The sequence below is a fragment of the Hyalella azteca genome, unplaced genomic scaffold (assembly GCF_000764305.2).
Source record: "Hyalella azteca isolate HAZT.00-mixed unplaced genomic scaffold, Hazt_2.0.2 contig5114, whole genome shotgun sequence".
Lineage (NCBI taxonomy): Eukaryota > Metazoa > Arthropoda > Malacostraca > Amphipoda > Hyalellidae > Hyalella > Hyalella azteca.
The window spans coordinates 37,977-64,877 of record NW_025935314.1 but is presented as its reverse complement, the minus strand read 5'-3'; the positions used below and the strand labels follow the sequence as shown (position 1 = coordinate 64,877).

Here is a 26,901-nt window from a genome sequence, read left to right as displayed (position 1 = left end):
CCAAGGTTGGTCGAAGTCTCGAAGACACTTATAGCTACTTTCTAATCAAAATTCCTAGTCCACAATGTTCGTTTTGCACTATAAGTACAACAAAAAATAAGTACACTACAATAAATGCTAACACAATTAATAAACTATAACTCACCCAGTGGATATTTTAGGTATTTTACCATAACACAACAAGAGAAAGAACCCTTTGTTAGTGCACCATAAAATGTAAGGCGTGGCGTCAGGCGTGGCTGTGCAGTGTGCGCTGATAAGTTGGGAACCGTTGCTTTGACTGGTATGAACGCGTTCAATACTGGTAATGAACGCGTTCAATACCACTAACGTCTGTCAGCTAGGAAAAATATATAGTCTGACGGTTACTGCGCTGCTCCATTCATTGTGTATTGACTGCATAATCAAATCTAAGGCATTGAGAATATTTCAATTATATTATTGGCTAAAATTAACATGTCTGACGAAAAAACCCAGATTTTGACATTTAAAAGAAAAATACACCCAGGTGACGGTCAAAAAACCCAGATCTTGGTGGAAAAACCCAGCGCTGAGAGGCCTGGGCGTGGGTTGTCAACTTGTCATGCCGGAGGGCTTATTGGAAATTAGCAATGTGTAACAGAATTATCGTGAATTACATAATATAATAATTTGTTATTACAATAGCTTAAAACAATTACAGGGTTATCATACGCTATAGATATTAAGACTGGCCATGATTAACTGGCTTACAATACTGATTACTTTCGCTTTTATTATAGTCTATTTGACGTAGCATCGCTGAATGAGCAAATCTCATTTTTCTGGGAGCGCAGCCGTGCACCACCAATTTTGTGCACCAATAAACCCTGAATCGAACGCCTTGGATCTATCCGGACATCCACCAATCAGCCGTGAACCACTCGTCTTTGTCTTCCTCTGGCCTCGCGTAGAACCTTCCGTGCACCACCAGGCGGCGGATCGTATATGACTTCCTTGCATCGTTAAATTCTGTAATTATGTAATTATAACGATGCCCGGAAGTCATATTCGATCCCCGGCCTGGTGGTGCACGGCAGGTTTTATGCAAGGCCGGAGGAGGATAAAGCCGAGTGATTCACTGCTGATTGGTGAATGCCCGGAGAGATCCAAGGCGTTCGATTCAGGGCTTATTGGTGCACAAAATTGGTGGTGCACGACTTCGTTATATATATATGACATCTTAAAAATTACTAACGAAAATATATTTTTCTACGGCACTATTTCGAAATAGATGCAATTTATCCACATTCTAAAGCTCTCATAAATAAATTAGCATGTCACTTGGACTCGCATAATAACGATGCATTTTCATTAGCTCTGACTTCAATGGTGACACTTCACCAAATCACCAAATAGTACTTTTGTACCATAGACGTGGTGATTACTTTTTGTATCATTTTTTGGATCATAGCACTCATCTAGAATTACATATTTATTTTTCAGCTTATAAATTGTAATTTGCTGTTGATATATATTACATTGCGTATTGCTCAACAACTACCCAGCAAAAGAGCACTGAAAATCAAATTGGAATAGTTCTCTGTATGCTAATGTGCTTAAGCTGACCTCGTTCTCACATTTAAACATCGATACTGTAGAATACTGAATTGCATATCACAGTTGAGCGTCAGAGATATGCCTTTAAATAAAACTGCAAACCATGATTAGCTTCTCCCGAGCAGCTTAAGCATAAAATAACGTTTTCCAGGAAAAATCAAACAATGGAATCAGATGTAAATGTACAATTTTTGTAGCACTTGTAGGATTCGGTATTATGGTATATATGAGCGAAAATCTATAGGCAACGATAGGTTCAACATGTAAAAGAGAGTTCGCTTGTTAACATTAATTAAGAATATATTTCAAAGTGTGAGAAAAAGCTTAGATTGATTTCACTATTTTATTCATTTTTAAAATAAAATAATGAAAATTGCTTTCTAATTTTTTTTACAATAAGGTACATAAGAAGAGTGTTTTGCTGTTGTTCCTTCTCGGTTTATGCCGCTGGATCAAAAGTTTTTCATTTTATTCAGAGAGTAATTGTTGCTCTACCGTATCTGAGATGCTGTACCATGGTCAGTATTGTAAAGAAGTTTTGTGCAAAACGTAAGGAAAAAGTTTTGAATGCGATGGTGGAGGCAGGAGGGCGTGGATGTATCAAATTGAGTCTCACTCAAGTCGAGACTTTCAACCGCAAGGAACACTTTAGTTCCCGCATGGATATTATATGAAGAATTCAATTGTTCGTTGTCTTGCTCAGCTCAGCACGCAATCGTCAGAAGACGGAGTACAGTACACTGTACAAGTGTACACGTGATGGGTGTGTAGTGTGTACATGGGACCTATACACCCGTACATGGCGTTTAGCTTGAGACAGTCACGCTTGCTCAGAAGGCAAGAGTGTTACAGAAGGCGGTGTACATGTGATGGGTGTGCACATGGCGACCTATACACCCGTACATGGCGTTTAGCTTGAGACAGTCACGCTTGCTCAGAAGGCAAGAGTGTTACAGAAGGCGGTGTACATGTGATGGGTGTGCACATGGCGACCTATACACCCGTACATGGCGTTTAGCTTGAGACAGTCACGCTTGCTGAGCATCTCACGCTGCCCGATGCTCACGCTAGGAACCAGGGGCAGAATTGTGGGGCTCACGCCATCTTTACTGGAGGACGAAAAACAGTGTCATCATTCTTTATCGATTCAACCAATAATGATTTTGTATCTGCAGTATTGAATCATAGCTTTTAATATGTGGTTGCAATTTTATTATTGTTGTCATTTTTGTTATAATAATTTAACTGTTTCGGCCTAAAAATAGTAATAGTATTAACTGAAATCTGAAAAAGTTTCAGGTAGATAGAATAGTTAAGTTAGGTTAAGTTACCTGAAGTAGTGCGTGCCGTAATGCATCACTGAGTTGTAGTCGTATTTAAAGGCGTAGGAAGTCTGCAGTAGGCTCTGCTTCCGGAAATTGCTTTCAGAGTCTGAAACATAATTGCGTTTACTTTTACGTTAATTGCATCAACGCTGTTAATTACAATTGAGTTTTCGAAAACAATATTTTAACGACCATCGAAAAAGGAAAATTTGAAAGGTTTCTTTTAATTTTTCTAATTTTGGATGGAGTTTTCGAAAAAAAATGTTTCAGAATATTGAAAACTCCACGGAGACTGAAACGCACATTTAAATATCTTATTGCATGTTGGCACTATAATAATGAGAATCTACGTAACAAGCATACATATAACAACTCGTACAGTAATGTGACATCACATAAAATTTAACCTAAGGGTAAACACAATAATTCAGAGTTTTAAGAAAAAAACAGGCTCAATTTTCCGTATGAATAGTTAATAGAGAAATGACATGATTTTGTGCATCAAGCCTGCCATGGCATGACATGGCATGATGTTGCCTGATATGGCATGACATTATGACCTACATGGCATGATATTATGACCTACGTGGCATGATGTTATGACCTACATGGCATGATGTTATAACCCTACATGGCATGATGTTATGACCTACATGGCATGATGTTATGGCCTACAAAGACCTGCGCGAGACAATATACATGAACACGTAAGTATTAAGACCTGCGCGAGACAATATATATGAACACGTAAGTATTAAGACCTGCGCGAGACCATATACATGGACACATAAGTATTAAGACCTGCGCGAGGCCATATACATGGACACATACATGGCCATATACATGGTCATATACATGAACATAATCGTAAGTTAATAAAGAATTTAGCGTAAGGCTAAATTCTTTGACCGGACCAGGCTACCAAGCTACCAAACTTAATTTCAAGAAGTGGCTTGTTTCTTTATGTATCTGCTTCCTCGATGGACACATCATACAGAGACACACGAGGATCATGACTATTTACACATATCATACATACGCTCACAGTTCATGCATACGCACACAGATCATGCATTCACAAATAGTTCATATATCCATGCAGACCATGCATACAAATGAATACATCATGCACATAAATAGACAGGTAATTCAAACAAATAAGCTGATTATAAATAGTTATTACTTTTTTGATGAGTTTCCCGAAGTGTCGTAATTGTGCTTTTAATTTGTTCATTATTGAGTGTATATTTTGAAACTCATTAGTAGCAGTGTGCATTTAATTTATTATTCTTTCTGAGTGTTTTCAGGAATGCTTGAAAATCAAAACTATGACCTCATGAGTCATGCAAAGCCTTGAAATGACTTAACATGATGCTAAAATGAAATCAAAATTAACTTAATTAGTAATTTAACCTATAATTATTCCTGGGCACCTGGATGGCTGGAGAGGAAGACGAATGGCACTCTATTTATATTATGAAAGAGATACCAGGGTCTATTTGGTATTTAATACAGATATGAATGTTGAAAATTAGGCTTTTCCAGTTGGTATTGGTCGAGTCTATTTGCCCCTCAAGTAAGAATTATCTAGTTTGTATTTAATATAAATATGAATATTAACATATTTAGCTTTTATAGTTGCATATATATTAATACAGATATAAGAGTTAAAATTTTAAACTTGTCTCGTTTTTGTCTTGTCTATTTGACACATAGATAAGAATAGTCTATTACGCATTAATATAAACATGAAGATTAAAATATTAAGCTTGTTCCGTTTTATTTGTCTTGTACTTTTACCCCTCAGGCAAGAATAGCCTAGTAAGTATTAATATAAATATGAAGATTAAAATATTAAGCTTGTTCCGTTTTTATTTGTCTTGTCTCTTCATCCATCAGGTAAGAAGAGTCTATAACGCATTAATATAAATATGAAGATTAAAATATTAATCTTGTCCCGTTTTTATTTGTCTTGTCTGTTCATCCAGCAGGTAAGAAAAGTCTATTAAGTATTAACATAGTTATGAATATTAAAATATTAAGCTTCACTCATAACATAATTATCACCTGGCATCAGCCTGCTGCAGGCCCACGATCTGCTGGCCTCCTTTGCGCCCCACGTACGACCAGCAACTGCTCGACGTGGGGATTTATTTATACATTTGAAAAAATTTACGAAAACAGCAGTTACCAAGTTCAATAAATAAGAAATTTAGGTAGAATTTTAAAAAATAATTGTGCATACTTGAAGTGTGAGAAAAAATTAAAGGAAAAAGTGTAAGTATCACGAGTAAAATTCTGATAAAATTCAATCCAAGAATGTATATTAAAAAAAAACTCAGCCAAAAATCTGAAGAAAAATAGGGTTGTAAACGAAAATGATGTCACCTCCCGCTGTGTGAAAAAGTTAATCGCTCATCCACCATTGTGTGGGAAACATTATGGCTCACCCGCCATTGTGTGGTAAACATTATGGCTCATCCACCATTGTGTGGGAAACATTATGGCTCACCCGCCATTGTGTGGTAAACATTATGGCTCACCCGCCATCGTGTGAGAAACATTATGGCTCACCCGCCATTGTGTGGAAAACATTATGCCTCACCCGCCATTGTGTGGGAAACATTATGGCTCACCCGCCATTGTGTGGGAAACATTATGGCTCACCCGCCATTGTGTGGGAAACATTATGGCTCACCCGCCACTGTGTGGGAAATTTTAGGGCTCACCCGCGAGGCTGAGCAACAGGGCTCACCCGCCGTTGTGTGCGAGAGTTTGACTCACTCGGCGACATGCGTGACCTGACTCACCCGCCGGCATATGGGACCTGACTCACCCGCCGGCATGTGGGACCGGACTCACCCGCCGACATGTGGGACCGGACTCACCCACCGGTATGTGGGACCGGACTCACCCACCGACATGTGGGACCTATCTCACCCGGCGACATGTGGGACCTGACTCACCCGCTGGGGTCAGGGACGGACAGGATGAAGAGGTAGTCCTCACTCCGTCCGTCCCACGGGACGAGTTTAACACAAGACAGAAAATTCAGCGTGTTGATGGCCGTGTCGATCATGAGGCGTTCCTCTGGCGCTGGTAACGGAAAAGTTGCAGAAACAGTGGTTAGTTAATTAAATGTCATTTGTGATGGTGGCAAATTTTTATATGTTATGGTTGCAAAGTTTTATATGTGAAGGTGGCAAAGTACAGTATTATTTGTGATGGTAGCAAAGTTGTATTTGTGATGGTTGCAGAGTTTTAAATGTAAGGGTGGCAAAGTTTTATTAGTAAAGAACACAAAGTTTTATATGCAAGGGACGCACAGTTTCATATGAGATATTGGAATAAGTGGCGAACAGAAATGAAATTATCTGACAATACTTACATTAATTAGTGATGTAAATTATTTAATTTTACCATATAGATTTGATCTACATTAAGACAGTCACAGAGACAGTAACTGTTAATACTACATTAATACATGAACACGTTTGCAATAGATGATTATTAATCAATACCTTCATCAATTATGCCTGTTATTGATAGAAAACTTTTTATGATAATAAAAGTACGAGTAAATAACTCAGGATTGCAGTAATGAAAATTCCCGTTAGCAATGGCTCCAGTCGAGTATCCCAAGTGAATTAGCAGATGTCTGGACTATTCGAAATTTGTTTAAACTAGATTAAAAACCAGAGAATGCATTTTCATAAAGATTTTCTAGTTATTTGTTTGCGCATCACTTTTGTATAAAAGAAATTCAGTCATCCAATACTGGTATATTCGATTATCACTTTATATACTAGTATTATATGCATATATACTATAAATATGAATAATATAATTTTTGTATATTCATATTCATTCTGTTAGTGGTGTCAGAAACTCTGGTCTGCTAGCAACTCTACAATTACCCAAAATACTGACGCATGAATTGCCTGACGTTTGTGCATTGTTTAACTTTAGTGCATTTTCAACAAAGACAAAAAACTTAACTTAAAAAAATTGAGTATTAAAAGCTTATGAAGATTCAAAAAGCGAATGTATGAATAATACGTATACGGTATACATAAACCAAAAATACTAGTTTCCGAATTTTACAGAGAACAAGACACCTATAACAAAAAATATACTTCATACAAAAACAAATAATATATACCGTAAAGTTCAACCTTAACACGTTGACTAAGATTGCTTTATCTTGTACTATTATTTCATTTTTTGTACTTTTTTAAAGCAGGGTTGCCAGACGATAATTTTTTCCGGACAAATTCCGTGATTTAGTTTTTCTCAATTGCGTTGGCCGGCTAAAATTTATGATAGGGGTACTTCCTAATTAAATTTTAAATACTGCAAAAAAAAAATGAATGGAATTTTTATAGCGGAACGTACAAATAAACTAGTATACATTGAATTATCGGCCTTTTTTGGCCTTTTTTGTTCTCGGATTTGGCCGATTTTAGGCAACCTGAATTATGTACCACTAACTCCTGGAGAAATACATTTCGTGGTACACATATGTACCAATACGTAGTCAACGTGTTAAGTATACATAAATCCAATATCCAGTATACAGAAACAATGTATTAAGTACACATACGCACTGTATTGAGGAGACACAGCGTACGGAACGACACCGTTGGGCCAGCGCTTATCAGGAAAGATGTCCCAGTTGCCGCTCACCTTGAGAACAGCTTCATCCTCAAAATACAACAAATATTATTAGTTCATTTTTATCGATAATTAGCTAAACTGACGAAACTGTGCGCATTGGATAATAGTACCATAGAACAATTATTTTTTAATATTTGAAATATTTTACTTATTTTCTTTCTGTGCAGTTTTACCTATTTTGACGAAAAATTTACCTCTTATTGACGAAAATTATATTAATAAATACAGCCTTCACAAGAGACTTTAAATCTGAATAGAAATTAACATCATACGAAGAATGAAAGGGGAAGTTGAAATTTAGCGCAACACATTTCATGTTTTGTACTTGAAGTGAAATTATGGCAGCGGTAAATTTTTTATTGTAGCGATATAATATTCATCTTCTTTTCACTGTGTCCCCACCCCAAGCATTTGAAATTCAAATAACGTTTATTATACGTTGATTGAGCGAAATCAACTAGTAATCAACATAGTTTCAACGGCATTTGCTTGAAGGGTACATTTTATAGACCTGGGCCATACTTTCAAAACTCGCTAAGTGAATGTAAGTACTTACGCTCTATTTTCTTGTCTATGATTTGTGGATTTTGCTTGAAAGGCCGTCGATGATTGGCTGATGAACTTACGAACTCTTAACTTTTTTTGAAAGTATGGACCCTGAACTCTACAAGCAAACATGCCCGACCAGTTAACAAGCAATCAACATTGTTTGAACGGCATTTGCTTAAAGGGTTCATTTTATAGATCTGAACGCTACAAGCAATCATGCCTGACAAGTTAACTAGCAATCAACATTGTTTGAACGGCATTTGCTTGAAGGGTTCATTTTATTGACCTGAACGTTACAATCATACCTGACAAGTTAACTAGCAATCAACATTGTCTGAACGGCATTTGCTTGAAGGGTTCATTTTATAAACCTGAACTCTACAAGCAAGCATGCCCGACAAGTTAACCAGCAATCAATATTGTTTGAACGGCATTTGCTTGAAGGGTTGGTTCATTTTATAGACCTGAACGTTACAAGCAAACATGCCGACCAGTTCATACCTCGGCAGACTCTAAGGCGATGTCTCCTTCGAACAATCCTGGGCTGACCTCCGCGTCCGGTGTACTTCTGACCAACCCTGCGTCCTCGGGGCCAGATAACTCCGGTGATGGTGAAGCCAAACCTGTCAGGAAAGTATATGGTTGAATAAAAAGTGGTTAATAACATAACATGGTTGAATGAAATATGGTCGAATTAAATGTGATTGAATAAGCGAACATGGTTGAAAGAAATGTGGTTGAATAACCATGTATGGTTGAAAGAAATGCGGTTGAATAAACAAACATGGTTGACTGAAACATGGTTGAATTAAATGTGGTTGAATAACAAAACGTGGTTGAATGAAATATGGCTGAATTAAATGTGATTGAATAAGCGAACATGGTTGAAAGAAATGTGGTTCAATAACCAGGTATGGTTGAATGAAATTAACTTGACATTGATGATGTTGAATAACATAACATGGCTGAATGAAACGTATTTGAATAACCGGATATGGTGCGTTGATTGAAATGTGATTGATTAAACAGATAGGGTTGAATTAAATATGTTTGAATATCCAAACATGGTTGAATGAAATGTAGTTGAATAACCAGATATGGTTGAATGAAGTGTGGTTGAATAACCAAATATGGTTGTATGAAATGTGGTTGAATAACCAGATATGGTTGAATGAAATGTGGTTGATTAACATAACATGGTTGAATGAAATGCGGTTGAATAACCAGATTTGGTTGTATGAAATGTGATTGAATAACCAGATATGGTTGATTGGAACGAAAAAATGTTTGTGAAAAATAGCTAAAAGATCCAAAATATAACTTTTGTGCAAAAATAAATAGGAAAAAATAGGGTTTGACAAATGAAAAAATGGATTAGTTAATTTGTAAACATATCCGGGATTGGTCTACCAAAAATATAAAATTTAAATTAATATTATGTTTTATGTATAATATGATTTCTATTATCACACCAAAATGACTCAAATTTCTGCCATCTACAATCGAATATATAGGAAGAAACTTTGAGGACGTTTCTGTGCTATTTTTAGATAATTGAATAAAATAAATTATTATTGATTTCATCATTAAACTATTATTAAACTATTATTAGTTTTAATTTTGTCGCAATTGTGGCACAATTGACGAAAATAACTTAGCACCTGAACTGCTGGAAGAAAGTTGCATTTCTGCAAGCACCTCGTCAAACAACGAGTGTCGTTGGCCAATGTTTTCTTGCTCAGTTAAGAACCGCCCCAAATTTTCATCGACTGAAGAAAATGGGCCTAAGTTTTCTTCGAATTTAGAAAACTTGCCAATGTTTTCTTGGACTGTTGAAAGAGGTCTACTATTTAATCTTTCGGTCCCGGTGAGCATATTTTGACTCTTCGCTGTGTGGTGAAAATTGTCGATTGAATCAAGCACTTCATGCGTCTCTTTCACTCGCGAAGGTTGGGTCGTATTTTTAGATGATTTTAAGTTTACAAACACCTCGACGGCATTAGTTTTATTAAATTTTATTTCGTTTCTGCTTAAACTGCTGAAGGGATGATAAAACTTTTCTGGAATTTGCTTCAGTGAATTATCTTTCTCGGGAATTCCATGATTGATACGATATTTTCTCGTCTCGTAACTGCGATTGGAGTTTTCCAGATTCTGTGAAAAATTCTCGGATCTCAAAAAGGCGCTTTGTTGCCGGATGACAGTCTGGGTTAGTAATTCGTTGTCTTTCGGTCTCATACTCGCAATTGAATTAAATAAAGAATGATTGCAACATGAACGCCTATTTATAAGAGTTTTATTCATTTCGGTTCTAGGTGCTTGAGAGTTTCTATCGAACTCCGAAATTCCGGCCCTTGAACCAGGGACTTTTTTTCGAGATACGAAATTTGGATTTTTTCCCTGGAATTTCCCCAAAGCTTCCGGAGGCATATTATAATTATTATTTCTTAGCTTAAGATAATGCCCGACATAATGCCTCGGTGCAGGTATATTAGTTAGAATTTTATCGATACTCTGACTATTATTCAAATTAAGATCAAAATAGTTTCCGCTAATGGCATCTTTATAGGAGCCGTCAGGATTTATAGCATCGAACAAGGAGCGCTTCCTGAATTTCGTCCGAGTCTTAGAATTAGATAATTTAGATATGTTTGACATTCTAGGGAATTCGTGAAACACTAAATTCCCAGAACCGTGATCACTAAATAAAGAACTGTATAGTCTTACGTTTGAAGTTAGATTATTTTGTGCGTTTAATACATTGAAATATCTAAATTTTCTGACAGTCGGGCTTTTAAAAGATGACCGAGATCTTGACAAGGAACCGTTGATTTCGACGACTACATCATCACGATTTTCTAAACAACACTCTGATAAGCCTACACTTTTTTCTTGTATGATATCAGGTTTAAATAACGTCTCCGAGGATGTAAAGACAGAAGAAATAATGTTTTTCTGTGTTGAATTTCTGGTTGATGAATACGTTTTGTGTTCATTGCTTTCGGTGGCAGTTAAGTTGAACCTGGTAGTGTCACGATAATTATAGGATTTCGCTATAGTTATAGGATTGTCACGCCGGATGCTGAAGGCAGTGCAAGGATGAACAGCCACGAGTAGCAGCAGAAACATGGCCCGGCCGTGCAGCATCATCCGTACTTTTCATGGCTCTCAACCTTAGGAGGAATAGAATTTATAAATTAATAACAATTGTGAAACAGAACACTAAATATTTATGGTACAATAAGAATGACACTGAAATATATAAATGAGAATTAAATCAGCTTCGCATGTTATGCAATATAGTATTCTGACAGAGAACAGGCTGGTGGGCGCATTTGTCGCCACAAGTCTTAACCCCAACTATAAAAAAATATATATATATAGTAGCCAACATGACTCATACCAAGTTAAAATTTACAGACGCGGTAGCTTCTGATTTTGATTACCAGAAGCTGGGACGACTATAAATTTTGTAAGGGTATGAAGCGACTGGAAAAGAAAATTTAAACGAGCATGCTGTCGTAATTGACTGTTAAGGATAAATCCCATGAGTCTTTGGTGACGAGAATATTGCTCAAAGTTCAGTGTTTAGCATAAGGTTGAAATAAGTTACGGTTTTATGGATACCTAAAGGCACAACACGTTTTTTTCAAATGAAAATATCTTTAAAATATACTTTTCGTTTTTTTACACAATTCTAAATAGCCTTTTAGACCTCATGTAATAATGTAATCCTACATGACGGTAGTAAATGTGCAAAACTTCGGGGCCTGCACGTCCAAGTCTGTAAATGGGCACAGTGTTCTGTGGCAAACTGCGACCACAATTTCGTAGCTAGAAACTCGATATCTTAACTGGAAACAATTGATCCCCTGCAAAAAACTCGATTATGTAACTATGTATATAGCAACTCGATCCCAACTAGAAACTCGATTCCGTAATTAGAAACTTGATGCTTACTTAGAAACTCTACCTCTGACTCAAAAATCGATTATTTAACTAGAAACTCGATCCCGAAGCTAGGAACTCGAGCCATTAGAAGCGATCTTGCGTACTCTATGCAGGCAAATTTGAGATTTGCTCCAAAAGAAAGCTTCCGACAACAAATTTACCCTCAATGTTTGAAATGCTTTTTGCTAAGGGATCAGAACTTGACTTATTTTGCTAATGAGCATTTAGAGAAATAAATTCTATAATTAACTTTTACTTAAAAATTAACTATAATTAACTATTAATTTTAATTACCTAATAACTTTAATTAGCTGATATTTTTAATAAATACTATAATTTCTGATATGATTTTCTACTTTGCTCAGGAAGCTCCTGTGTATTGCAATTGAGTGTAAATTCATTTTAGATAATCACAGAATTTTTCAGTAACGACCCGCAAAGTATTTTTTTCTTTGTAAAACTGAGTTATAAAACTTTGTGAAAAATTGCGTTCTGCGATAATAAAAATATATATAAATGAATAATGATTCCTTGTTTATAATTTCAACATGACTTCAAGTCGTTGGTCGTTGGGATAGAAAGTTCCATGACCTCATAGAGTTTCGATATTGACAAGACAATGACTTGCTTAAAGCCTTATAGCGCCATGGTTCCGTTAAAAACTCAAACGCTAACTGCAAAACAATGATGTGCACTAGTCAGTGTTGTGACAGCAAGCATGCTTAAGTATGCTCAAACATGCCCAAACATGTTCAAACAAACATGCAGTCATGGCTGAAAACCGGAGAGTTTGCAAATATGTATGAAGAATCTTTTATTTTCACATGATGATGTTAATCGAATTTGATGATAAAAACAACAACTGTGTTTTCTTTTTGAACTTGACAGCTAACATAATAGAAAAATATTTGATTGACATATATTAGCTTTTTGCAAAAGCTGCTCACAGATAAAAACATATAAATACATTGTCACGTATGTATTCTGTCGACATTCAAATATTGCTGGCAATTCGTCTGCACAAATTAATCCTCGAAAATGCATTGGTTCTAAAGTAGAATGTCATAACAAATAAATTTTTAAAGATATTTTGAACGTATGAAAGTCATACTGAAGAGACACACTCTAATATATAAATCACTCGAACAAAAGCATTACTTTCATTAGTAACATCCCCCGGAAATAAACTCTCAGCTAACGATTCGCATTTTTCGATGAGAACACAATGCACTTGTGAATTGTTAGCTATCCTTATTAATAACAAGTTATATTCGTAAATTGAGACTGACTGACAGAAACTCCTTTTCGTAACAAAAAATTATTATTAAAAAATCATTAAAGCTAGAAATTTATGTTAAAATTGTGGAACAATTATCGTATTATATAATTAAATTAGTGTATCAGTCGCGGCAAGTTTCAAACAGAATGATAACGAAATGCGAAAGAGCATCATATCTCCGTGACTTATTTCTGTGATAAAGCAAATCAAGAAATAGATAATTTCCTGTGATGAATCACGCAACGCTGTCAGATCGATCTCGAAGTCGTCCGATCGAGTGATCGAGGTGAGTCGTGGCGGCTCTGTGAACCGGTTGCTCACTGAGGCAGACTCGTCTTGACGACGTATTTATGTAGCTTCAGAGCGAACCAGGTTCAATTTTTTGTCGGTAATCGTGCTGGTGGAACGTGACTCCGCGATTATCAAGGGCACTCTGCGCAACGCTGAAAATCGTGCCCGAGTTTGTAACATTACACGAAAAAATTGTAAGAAAAAATACTAAGGACACTTCAAGAAGATTATGGTTCGATCCAAAATCTTTTACTGGAGACTAAAGCTTGTGTTCGAGATTGCGAACATAAACTCCAAGAGAATAAATGTTGTGTACGAGCATCGCTCAGTTCGTTTTTTTACATGGGTAACTTTTTATATTAGAACGTTGCTATTATTTAAAGTTGCAACGTTGCACTCAATTCCGCGAATGCATAATCTTTACTGAATATACACATTAATTCCCTGCTCATCAATAAAAATTTTATGTATTCTATTAGCCACATAACATTGCACCTTTTTATATTGCAACATTGCACCTTGGCCTTTATATTCGTAATATTAAGTTTCCTGGCAGAAATATTGTAATGTTTTTCTACATGAAAATTGTTCAAGCAAGAAAATAATGATAATAACCACTAACATTCATTGCTAATGATTTATGTGAAAATATACATTACGTGGAAAAAAATTCAGTATGCAATAGAGCATTCATTAATCTATGAAATTGAGCATGTATTATTGTGTGTATGTTTTTCACTCGTGGTTAAAGTTAGATAGTTCAACCATGGTTAAAGTCAGCCAAGACAAGACATGGATTTTTGTGGCTCGGCGTGGGCAAGCTATCCGCTTTTTGTCGCCATGTCTCGCTTATCGTCCGCCATGTCACCTGTCAACTCCTGACCTAATTCAAATTGAACTTAATTAATCTTACATGCTCTGCTGACGTCTCAACTGCTCCAAGAAAATGTGCACTGTCACTGAAAAAAATTATAAAGTCCAATGCGAAAAAATCAACGTGATTTGATTAGAGACTTCTTCTATACCTTATTTAAGTATTCATGAATTCAGTTGAACGTGTTAACGCATGAAGTCTACAAAAATATACATTAAACGTTTTTTGTTACATTATTACTAACCAGATTCATTTCTTTTTGAATTCTAAAACATATATATCGATGCAAAATTGGGTAAATGTTATTATACCATTGCCAATGCAAACCAATTACTTATTATTATGGGAATTAATTTGAACCGTTGCAGAATTATAGGTATATGGCAATTATAGGCATTAAGGTGTCGGGCAGATAGAACCAATCACACATAACGATTCAGAATGTAAAAAATTCTTTGCACAAGCTAATCTAAACGAATCATTCATGATTGTAAGAAATGATTTGAACCGTTGAAGAATTATAGGTAGCGATAGACATTAGAAATATAGAGCAATTAAAACCGTATGCTCCACTAAAAACAGTATATATATATATATATATTTAACCACAAATAACCTGTGTATGTTTGCCTTAGAGTGTTCTTACCGACCTAATATGCTTACAACAGTATGCCTTGCATCTGGCGCTGGTGTTGAGAGCATGCATCAGACTATAAATGGCGTTCATTCTTAAGAACGTTGCTCCACAGCTCGTTTTTTTTCAAGTGGAAAACAAAAAGCTTCTATTAAGGCCGTTACCCGCCAATTAAATTCTGAGATGTATATAACTATGATGTAGCTTTTTTTCTATCTCGTTTGACTGGAGAAGAATGCCATTGAACAGATACCGGCCGCTCGAAATTCAAAACAAATTCAGCAAAAACAAAGAAATGGGAACCGAGAAAAGATGGGAATTTAAGAAGTTAAAAAAATAAAGTGAAGTTATAATAAGTAAAACAATCGTCCATAAAGATATTGAAATAATATTAACTACAGAATTGCAGCAAACGACTCAGAGTTGGAAAATAAAATGCACAAGACACGAGCTCGCAACTCCGGTAACTTCAATGCTGCGCAGACGAAGATCAATGTTAAGATATAGCAATCCTTGCTTAGTAGGCAGCAATTCTTGCTGAGTAAACTGCAATCCTTGCTTAGTAGACAGCAAACCTCGCTGAGTAAACTGCAATCATTGCTTAGTAGACCGCAAACCTTGCTGAGTAAACTGCAATCCTTGCTTAGTAGACAGCAAACCTTGCTGAGTAAACTGCAATCCTTGCTTAGTAGACAGCAACCCTTGCTTAGTAGCCAACAAACCTTGCTTAGTAGACAGCAATCTTATTTCAGTAGACAGCAATCCTAGGTCAGTAGACAGCAATCCTTTCTCAATAGACTGCAAACCTACATTGTAACCTTAAATCGATCAATTAATGAGCGCAAGCTTATCAAACAATAATATTTATCTGTTGGATGCGATAGGAATTAAATTTCGTGGGCAAAGATGGCTGTTGCGGCGCCAATTAAACACGTTTGAGCGGACATTTAAACAAGCATCGGAAGTGCACAAATTTTGAATTGCACGAGGCAAACTAATAAAATTTATAGAACTCAAAACTAAGCAACGCCATTTTTTATCAAAATATTTTTATAAACTTAGCTCAAAAATTGAAATAATGACGATAAATATAATATAATAATAAAATAGTGCAGCAGTATTATATTTCTGAACTTCTGTTGCTCAACCGCCTCATTCTGATGTAAGTCTTCACACTGAAAGGTTCTTGAATTTTCAGATTTTGGTTAGAAAATTGGAAGCAAAATTTTAAATTGTTAAATGTAAATCTTGTCGTAACAACGCTCACAGTTTTTATATACTTGAGGTTGAGATTTTTCTTGGCCTTTATATATTCGTTACCGTTATACATTTTTAATCTCATATTTTTTTTAGAAATTTGTCATTTTCTGTTGATTGTACTTGTATTTTTAAATTTTTGGATTCATTATTAGGCTAATTTTCAAAACGTTATCGATGAAGATATGATGAAGTTATTTAGTGTTTTCTATGCTCCTTGATTAAGTTTATAATAATTATAAATTAAATTAGTATTTTTGATAAGCTGGCAATTTAAGAACACTGATGAATTACGCACAAAAAAATTGAACTTAAATTTGAATAATTAATTCTTGAATAAATATTCGTTTTTCCTCTTATCACGGCACAAAAGATAAAGATTTAACCCCTATTAAATTAGCAGAAATGATGCGCAGTTTCAACAGTCGAGATTTATTGGCAATATTTCAGACGTCGCAGCCGTCGAGCATTTTTGTTAAGCTCTGCCACACGTGTATTGTGCATACCGTAAATTATATTTATTCATCCTGTAATCATATATCGTATAATCACTTACAGTCCTCGTATGGTAGTACTGAGCGAGTACAATGTCATCGTGTTCCATTCTGATCATTCTGTATTCATTGATGACAATAATCATAATGTTAATTTGGAGAATAAGATTTTCAGAATTGTTACATTATCCATTGTGATGAGGGAGAGAATGTGCAGAATAATCGAATAGTGCAGACTCTTCGGAAATAATCCCTTTCCGTGGCGAGACCGAGGCAGTTCAATGCCTTGTTCGTGGAATTAATAGCGAGGAAGGTTATGCTTGAGACCAAAAATGCGATCGGATTCGTTCTCAAGCACAATCCAGGATCGTTCGTCACTGCCCCACCGCTATCAGCAAGAAGCAAGCAAAAGCATCTTGCATCCGCTTGCTCGGTCGTGCAAGCAATTCTCAGTACATAAAAAACTAAAGAATGCTTTAGTTTTATTCATATATTGTATATGTTAGCTTTATCTTATTGTAAATTGTTCCATAGGCTAATATCAGTGCTTGGAGATTAGAACGATCGACGAACCAGGACCTATGTTCAGCCACCCATATTTCGCTAATGACTTTCGATGGAGTATAGAGTCTATGACCACTCAACCGTTGAGAAGAGTGACCATAAATGTCATTGTTACAATAAGCTCATTTTTAACATTGATCACTAACAAGCACCATGTTTATCGTGAGAGATAACGATATAGTAGGTGTAAGAAGGTTATCCGCGCTACTACGCGGAATAGTACTTGTTGTAAGGCCTAGCCAGTCAAGTTAGAACACTCTGTCTCTGGTGTCCATGCGAGGCTGACTGAGCTATTATAGGCTGCAGTACGCTAGTCTCAGGTACGAGTGAATATGGAGTAGTGCTCTTCAATAAGTGTCTATGAATTATTGTATTTTGGATTATTGAGTTATCTTTCTGTATTGTACATTTCGACGTGTATTTATGTATTGTGTCATTTATTTGTCTCGGCAGCACAGAGCGAAGTCCCTCTCCTCTCAGGAGTCTCTCTGTATAGCTTCATAGTCTAGTTATGATCGCGATTCACAACTGCTGGGATTCTTGAATAAATCTAAAAACTTTTTATCTATTAACTGAACCCGACATCATCACAGTAGGAGTTAATTTCTGGTTAGGCCCATTGACTCATTTGTGTCGTGGCCTTGACTCAATTGTGTCGTGGCGTTGACTCATTTGTGTCGTGGCGTTGACTCATTTGTGTCGTGGCGTTGACTCATTTGTGTCGTGGCGTTGACTCATTTGTGTCGTGGCGTTGTCTCATTTGTGTCGTGGCGTTGTCTCATTTGTGTCGTGGCGTTGACTCATTTGTGTCGTGGCGTTGACTCATTTGTGTCGTGGCGTTGACTCATTTGTGTCGTGGCGTTGACTCATTTGTGTCGTGGCGTTGACTCATTTGTGTCGTGGCGTTGACTCATTTGTGTCGTGGCGTTGACTCATTTGTGTCGTGGCGTTGACTCATTTGTGTCGTGGCGTTGACTCATTTGTGTCGTGGCGTTGACTCATTTGTGTCGTGGCGTTGACTCATTTGTGTCGTGGCGTTGACTCATTTGTGTCGTGGCGTTGACTCATTTGTGTCGTGGCGTTGACTCATTTGTGTCGTGGCGTTGACTCATTTGTGTCGTGGCGTTGACTCATTTGTGTCGTGGCGTTGACTCATTTGTGTCGTGGCGTTGACTCATTTGTGTCGTGGCGTTGACTCATTTGTGTCGTGGCGTTGACTCATTTGTGTCGTGGCGTTGACTCATTTGTGTCGTGGCGTTGACTCATTTGTGTCGTGGCGTTGACTCATTTGTGTCGTGGCGTTGACTCATTTGTGTCGTGGCGTTGACTCATTTGTGTCGTGGCGTTGACTCATTTGTGTCGTGGCGTTGACTCATTTGTGTCGTGGCGTTGACTCATTTGTGTCGTGACGTTGACTCATTTGTGTCGTGGCTCTCGCACAGCTAACACGTGGCAACCACTACATAAAAATAAATAGTTTTCGTAAAGTTTCGTCTCTCGAAATTAAATAAACAAAGTAAGTGATTCGTGATTATAAATTCAGACCTTGCGCCAGGGATAGTATAAGTTGAATCCTGTCGACTATATCATATCCTAAGGAAACTTATTTCTCGCTTGAACCATTTGCTTAGTTCATGAGTATGACTATTAATTAAGAGGAAAATAATTTCAAACATGTTAAGAAAATTAAAGATGAGCTAAGAAAAATTCAAAAAGGCAAAGAAAAATACGGATTCATATAAAGAAGTAATTACTGTATGGTATGGCGGTCATAAGAATAATATTTATCATGCATATTTTGGTTACATATTGACCAGGTGCTTGCATGTAAATTTATACACGATTTATGACCTATCAACAGGCAATAAAGTATACATTCTTATACCCAGTCGAAAACTTTCTAATGCTATTCCTACCTGTAATAAGTTTAAATTTGTCAGCGGGCAAGGTTCACACGTGCGATTGCGAACATATGTGCACTCATCGTCCACGAAGGAATTGCCTTGAACAGTTAGTCAAAAAAAGATCATAGTGATATTCCTAACCACAACTGATCGAGAGTCGCACAGAAAAGAGTTGCAATGTTATTCCTACCATTGTCCAGCGGCATTCTCAGGGAGAAAAAAAGCTGTAATACTATTCCTACGAGCACTAAACTACAATCGGAGAGTAAAGGGCTAATTTATGCGCATGATAGCATGCGCTGCTGTAGGACCGGTGGGTGTACACGCGTGATTTATGGGAGAACTTTCTGGGGCCTCCGAGGCGTTAATAACACGGCAAAAACAAGCGACATGCTCTGAAATTATCGATAAATAATAGTATTACTAGACACTATCGTGGCATTAATTCTGAATAATTTTACTACTAAATCCTTCTTGTCATGATACTAATTCTGAATAATTATGTTACAGAATCCTTCTGGTCATTTTATTAATTCTGAATAATTGTGTTACTAAATCCTTCTTGTCATGATACCAATTCTGAATAATTCTGCTCCTAATTAAAAACCTTCTTGTCATTATACTAATTCTGAATAATTCGGTTCCTAACTAAAAACCTTCTTGTCATTATATACTAATTCTGAATAATTGTGTTACTAAATCCTTCTTATCATTGAACTAATTTTGAATAATTGTGTTACTAAATCCTTGAAAATCTTCAAAATGTAATCGAAATTAGAATTCGAAACCAATCTGATCATCCATTAGAACGAACTGCATAATCTTTAAACAGAAACGCTCAAAAGTTTATATCGAATTTTAGTATATGAGGTAAAGGAAGCTGTTTTCAATAGTTATAATTATTGTCATACACGTGTAGAGGTGATCGAGATCGACTTTCACACTCAGTGGATACGGAGGGAACTTGTGGAAGTGACCGAGAACAACCTCCGTAATCTAGGGGTACAGGGTTTGGGGTACGGGGAACGTGTGGAAGTGATCGAGAACAACCTCCGTAATCTAGGGGTACAGGGTTTGGGGTACGGAGAACGTGTGGAAGTGACCGAGAACAACCTCCGTAATCTAGGGGTACGGGGTTTTGGGTACGAGTTTAGGCGCGGGGGTCGAGGGCGTATGGATGGTATCAGATGTAAGTCATTTAGTCTCTGTCAGCCGCGCTGCCATCAGACGTTCCTCTCAGTCATTAGAACATTTATAAATTGGGCTGGGCGAACTATAGACGAACTTGACCTCCTGGAGATACAACGAATGTGTGGAACTCGGGTTAGAAATTGCATGAGTTGACTCATGGGATTCTTCGAGTTGAAATTAGACTTATGGTGAACTAAAGGAACTATGAATCAAGACTTACTTTTATTAAGATTATGATTAATCAAGAGTGGAAGACATATTCGATGATTGCAGCTCAGAAACGTCCATGGAATATATTATTTTATGATAAAACTGGTCACATTTTTTATCCGCTCGCGTTAGTGAACTATGTCGTCTAAGTTTTAGTTTGTGACCTATAACGAACAGTTAACGAATAGTTTGTGGAGCGTATATGGCAGGGGCTATTGGGCCCTATAGGATTCAACTTTAACTGTTGATTAGAAGATAACGACTAATAATCAGTAACGTTTGACGTTTCAACTTTTGCTATGTTAATATATAGATATAGCTTAGCTGAACGTTTTCTCTTGAGAATGATTTTAAAGACCTGTTGGTTTTCCACTAAATGGAAGTAAGTTACTTTATTACCGACGCCATGCTTAACTCATGTCATTAAATGAATGTGAGTTACTTTATTCATTCGCGTCCTGTTACCTTCATTCAAAGTAAACAAATATCAGCACCAAGAAAGTGAACTTGCTGAAAGTTTTGTATTATCACCGAGACGTAATGCCACTGCATGGCATCATGCCACGGTGGCGTGAGAAGACAATACTTTTAATTATAGGGTTTCTGTTGCATCCTACACTGTTAGAAAATTTCCCGTAAACGGTATAACCGGCGTTTCAGTGGCCGATCGGCACGTGAAAAGAAACACTGTGTCGCCTTTTTTATTCTAATTTAACACTATAAATCATTAAAACATCTGATAAAAACGGCGAAACAGTTTATTTTCACGGGGCGACCGGCCACTAGAACGCCAGTGGGACCGTTTTTTCATCGTTTTTTTCTAACAGTGTACGACCAATGTAATGATATAATCAGTACAGTTATATAATCAATTACTAATCGTATATAGAATTCTGAGCTAATTTTAATGGATAAACTGTACAAAAAATGCAAACTTAGAAATTAATTTTTGCTGCATCTTTAAACTGCAAATTTAATTCATTTGAACAATTGTATTTTTCTTGTGATAAACTGAAAAACTGCGACAAAGACGTAAATTGTTGCCAGTCGCGATACTCGTTAAAGTTAAATAAATATTTATAATTCGAGGAAGCGAGCGAATGCCTGGGCGATTATCACGACTCTTAATAAAAATATCCCGTGTTAGCACAAAAGAAAATTGAACGGATAAATGTAATGTTATAAAATAGATGATTTTACTGGCAAGTGATGTTACATGATCAAATGAAATATATAAATAAACTGGCTCGGCAGTTGTATTGCAAAGCAGAGGCCAGAAAAAAAACATAATACAATTACAATGCAGTAAAAGGTGCTCGTTTCATCCATATTACCTTGAATTCATTTCATTATATATTTGTAAAACTTTACAAATGCTAAAGTAATATCATCCAAGACAATAGTTATCTCGGGAAAACAATTTATTTGAACAAATTAATGCTAAAATAATATCATTGAAGACGATAGTTATCAAGAGAAAACAATTTATTTAATTTCATTTTAGCGGAAGGAGATTTTCTTCAATTAGATTTATTTCAGCAAAGTGTTGTTCAGTTACAAGAGATTCCGTTATATTATAGGTTATTATATTAATATTCCAGAGGGGGGCCAACTATACAAATAACAGCTAAGACAACGAAAATGATACGGTCAATCTAAATTCAAGTAACCTCCAAAAAAAAAACCTCATGACCCCAATAAAATTTTTCTAATTTGTATCACACCAATTGCTTACTGGTTTAATTTTTTACATAGTAATAAAAAATGTACTTTTTTATAAAGTTTGATAGCCCGCATCCCACCAATCTTTACTAGTTTAATTTTTATTACAAAGTAATAGAAATTTTATTTTTTATAAAGTTTGATAGCCCGCAAAATAAATTGTGTCTTCCGTTATCCTGGGGCGCGGCCCAACTTATTCGCTGCCACATCTGGACATGGACGCAGTGAAAGCTGCAGTCCCTTTGATAACGTGTACAATTCCTGACCCAGAGTTCCTTTGATAAGGATACACTTCAAGACGTCGTTTTCCTCGCTGTAGATTCAAAGGAGAAACTTACCATGCGCTTAAAATCCTGTGATAAATCGACCTAATCCCATATCCATAATGTCGTAGCTGCTGGCTTTCATTGACTGCAGTTTTGATCATGTTCTCATAATGTTATTTCTTCCTAAACTGCTTCTCAACCAGTCGCTCGCAATTTCGTTGACACTGTTCATTTTTACTGATGATATTGCTACCGTGATGGCATGTAAATCGCAGGTAAAATCGTTAACAAGGCATGATCGATGTTTTTAAAAAACATTATCATCAATTTTCAGGCAGGTTTTTCTGCTGGTTTCCAAGATTTGAACCCTACACGAGAAGACTTCTAGTAAAGCTCTAGCTGTGATTTGAAAGTGTCAAATGCTAAAAACAGGATCAGTCCTTAATCTTTATTAAAAATCACGATAAGTGACGCAAATACATTTTAAAACCAAACTATTAATTCCACGATAACATTGTTAATGAGCGATCAAAAGTGTAAATTTAAATGGATTAGAAGCGATACAATTTTTTACAGTTATTACTTACAATTTAATATAATATGTTCATCGTGAAAGAGCTTTGCAGGACCTCTGGAGTTAGTCACCTGCTAAGCAATAAATCTTGTCGTATCTAATGCTGAAGTTTAGCATAAACTGGCCCTTTATCAGCATGAAGAAAGCTTATCTCACTCCGTTAGGGGCATAATCTCTCCATTAGTTACCGACTTCCAGTGCACACTTGCCATGTAAAAAATTGTCTAGAGAAAATATTCTGGATGCCGTGTTGAGTTTCTGCTTCCAGGGTAACTCTGGGCATTCAACGTGACCTGCTGCTTCGTGTTGAACCGGGGCATTCAACATGACCTGCCGGGTAGTGTTGAACCGGGGCATTCAAAGTGACATGCCGGGTAGTGTTGAACCTGGGCATTCAACGTGACAAGCCGGGTAGTGTTGAACCTGGGCATTCAACATGACCTGCCGGGTAGTGTTGAACCTGGGCATTCAACGTGACATGCCGGGTAGGGGTAGTGTTGAACCTGGGCATTCAACGTGTGTAATGTTGAGGACGAACATTCAACATGACTCGCCTCGGTAAAGAGAACGAAAAAATATAAATTTCAAGCTGCACTTAACGTTTATTTTGAGGTAATAAATAATCAATTCTGAGAGTCATTTATTCGAAGCTTTGATGTCAAATAAATGAAAAATTACTTTAACAATGTTAACAATAATCTGATGAATCGGGTTCATAAAATCAATATACTCAGACTTGGGTACAAGTTGTTCCCCTTTTACACGCTAACTTTTTGTTTCCCTGGGAAAGATGCTGTTGAACTTCCTCATCTCTGCCTATCGTACAGCTCATAACCTTACGGGATTATATTACATTACGTTCAATATCTAATATTGTGACTTCTTATGTATCAGGTCTTGCGGCTCATTACATTACGGGATTTTATTACATTACGTTCAATATCTAATATTGTGACTTTTATGTAGCAGGTCTTGCGGCTCTTACATTACGGGATTTTATTACATTACGTTCAATATCTAATATTGTGACTTCTTATGTATCAGGTCTTGCGGCTCATTACATTACGGGATTATATAACATTACGTTCAATATCTAATATTATGACTTATTATATGGCATGTTTAGCGACTCATTACAGTACGGCATTAAAATACATTACTTTCATTATTTTTTATAATATTAAGCCCCATTATATCACGTATAAAGAGCTACATAAGGCCCGGACTCGTGCGTGGTAATGGCGCTAATACCCGTAACAGTTACCTGTCATTTGCATGACGCGGCACACCTCATTAGCAAGGACTTAAGAGCTGCCGCCTTCACCGGCGCTTCTTTTGTTTGAGAAAGTCATTGTTAAAACAATGGCGTAACGCGTTGAGTTATGCGAGAATGAATTTACTAAAACTACTTGTGAATAAATCTACTGAACCTACTAGTGAATAAATCTACTAAACCTACTAGTGATTAAATTTACTAACCTACTAGTGAATAAATCTACTAAATCTACTAGTGAATAATTTTACTGAACCTACTTGTGAATAAATCTACTAAACCTACTTGTGAATAAATCTACTAAACCTACTTGTGAAAAACTCTACTTAACCTACTTGTGAATACTTCTACTAAACCTACTAATGAATCAATCTACTAAAGCTACTTGTGAATTATTTTACTGAACCTACATGTGAATAACTCTACTAATCCTACTAATGAATAAATCTACTAAACTTATTTCTTGAATAACTATACTAAACCCACTTGTAAATAAAGCTACTATATAAGCCCTCAATCTTTTCTATCTTAATTTCACCAGTAGTGAAATTTTAAGCTTTTTCTACGCGTAATTTATTTGAATTTCGATGACGCAAATTAATGTTATGTATATTACGAATTTCCTTCAAGACTAATGCTTACCATAATTTATTTTTGTATATTCGTTTGGTACTATCATGACTAATTTTGGATGAACACCTATATAGGATGACGAATAAAGTTTATTGAAATACCAACCGCAATTTAAAGTGACAACAACCATAAGTTACATCGATGCATTAACGAAAAGCACATATCTAAATTAACTGTTACCTTTTATTTATGTGAAGTTCAGCACGAAGGAAATGTTCACTACATTTGAATTTCGCGGGGCGTCTAATGTAAGAGAAAAATATTGCGTGTTTATTTCACATGCTTTCGGAAAGATCCTTGCCACAAAGGATGAACGAACTCAACCGGATGAGGGCACAGTTCAACATCCCACATTGATGGCCTATGCAACACTGGAGTCCAGGGTTGCCAGATGGGTTTAAAAACGGCCAAGTCCGCGAACAAAAAAGGCCAAAAGGGCCTTTATTTCATATATATACTAGTAGACATGTATTTGTATGTTCCAGTGTAAAAATTCTATTATATGCAGTTTATACAATTTAATTAGGAATTACCCCTATCATAAATTTTAGCCGGCCAACGCAGTCGATAAAAAACTAAATTACGGTATTTGTCCGAAAAAAAGACCGTTTGAAACCCCCGCACTGGACAGAGGCTCATTCCAGATGGTGGCAAGAAAAACGGCCAAATCGACTACTGAGCTTTACTGTTTACAACCAGTCAACCACAATTCAAAATTGATCAGTTTAATTTATCTGATAATCTGATTTATTATCAGTTTAATTTCAAGGATTTTTGATTCTCAGACACTTGCATTTTGTGTAAGCCCAACTTATATTATGGCCGACCAACTCCACTGGAAAGAGGCCTCAATTAGCTAATTTGGCCGGAAAAAGGCAACCGTGGTCGGAAGGCTTCAGGACATCGGCAGTCATATGCGAACGCGCTAAATGGTATCTTATGGAGTCAAGTAAACGAAATTTTAGTCTTATTTTGCACCTTTTGATTGAATCTGTTTTCTTATATGTTGATAAACTTAAATTGAGATACTCATATTCCGGATTCATGGGATTTAGGAAGCGTATTATTCAGTTCAGTTTGAGTGAAAAAACTTCAGCGAACTCGGGCCCAGTACAGTATATATTAACTTCAGCGAACTCGGGCCCTGTACAGTATATATTAACTTCAGCGAACTCGGGCCCTGTACAGTATATATTAACTTCAGCGAACTCGGGCCCTGTACGGTTATTAACTTCTGCGAACTTGGGCCCAATACAGTATATATTCACTTTTGTGAACTCGCTCCAGATACAGTATATATTAACTTCTGAGAACTCGGCCCCGATACAGTATATTTTGGTTCAAATTAGAGCAGACATTTTATCTCTGTACAGATCATGACAGGCTTTATCGCTCCGGTTTTTTCCAGAGGCCGAGAACGTGGTCCAATCAAGTTAATTACTGATCCCTTAAGGAAAAATTATTCGACAGCGTTCGCTGCACACTCGTCAATTGTGATGATTGGATCTATAAAATTATGCAGCATTTTGAATTCAATGAATGTTCTGATATGGAAGAGAAATTGTAAGTCACAGAAATTTGTATCATTTTGCAGATTTCGGATTTATCCTTTGTATTGTTTATGGTCAGTATGTTATGTAATGTAGGAGAATGCG

The 26,901-nt window shown here is 36.4% G+C and overlaps 1 protein-coding gene across 1 annotated transcript; it reads right to left on the bottom strand.

Annotated features, from left to right (window-relative positions):
• Positions 1 to 1,759: 1,759 nt before the first annotated feature.
• On the bottom strand, positions 1,760 to 25,602 carry LOC108675466. Its single transcript, XM_047880278.1, has 11 exons — positions 25,427 to 25,602; positions 9,791 to 11,302; positions 8,631 to 8,752; positions 7,511 to 7,607; positions 5,870 to 5,999; positions 4,971 to 5,036; positions 4,337 to 4,344; positions 3,535 to 3,552; positions 2,910 to 3,009; positions 2,468 to 2,687; positions 1,760 to 2,363 (listed from the first exon to the last, which is right to left on the bottom strand). Exons 2-10 carry the CDS (start codon positions 11,277 to 11,279, stop codon positions 2,513 to 2,515), a joined length of 2,205 nt encoding a protein of 734 aa, XP_047736234.1. The 5' UTR covers positions 11,280 to 11,302; positions 25,427 to 25,602; the 3' UTR covers positions 1,760 to 2,363; positions 2,468 to 2,512.
• Between the last annotated feature and the right edge of the window lie 1,299 nt (positions 25,603 to 26,901).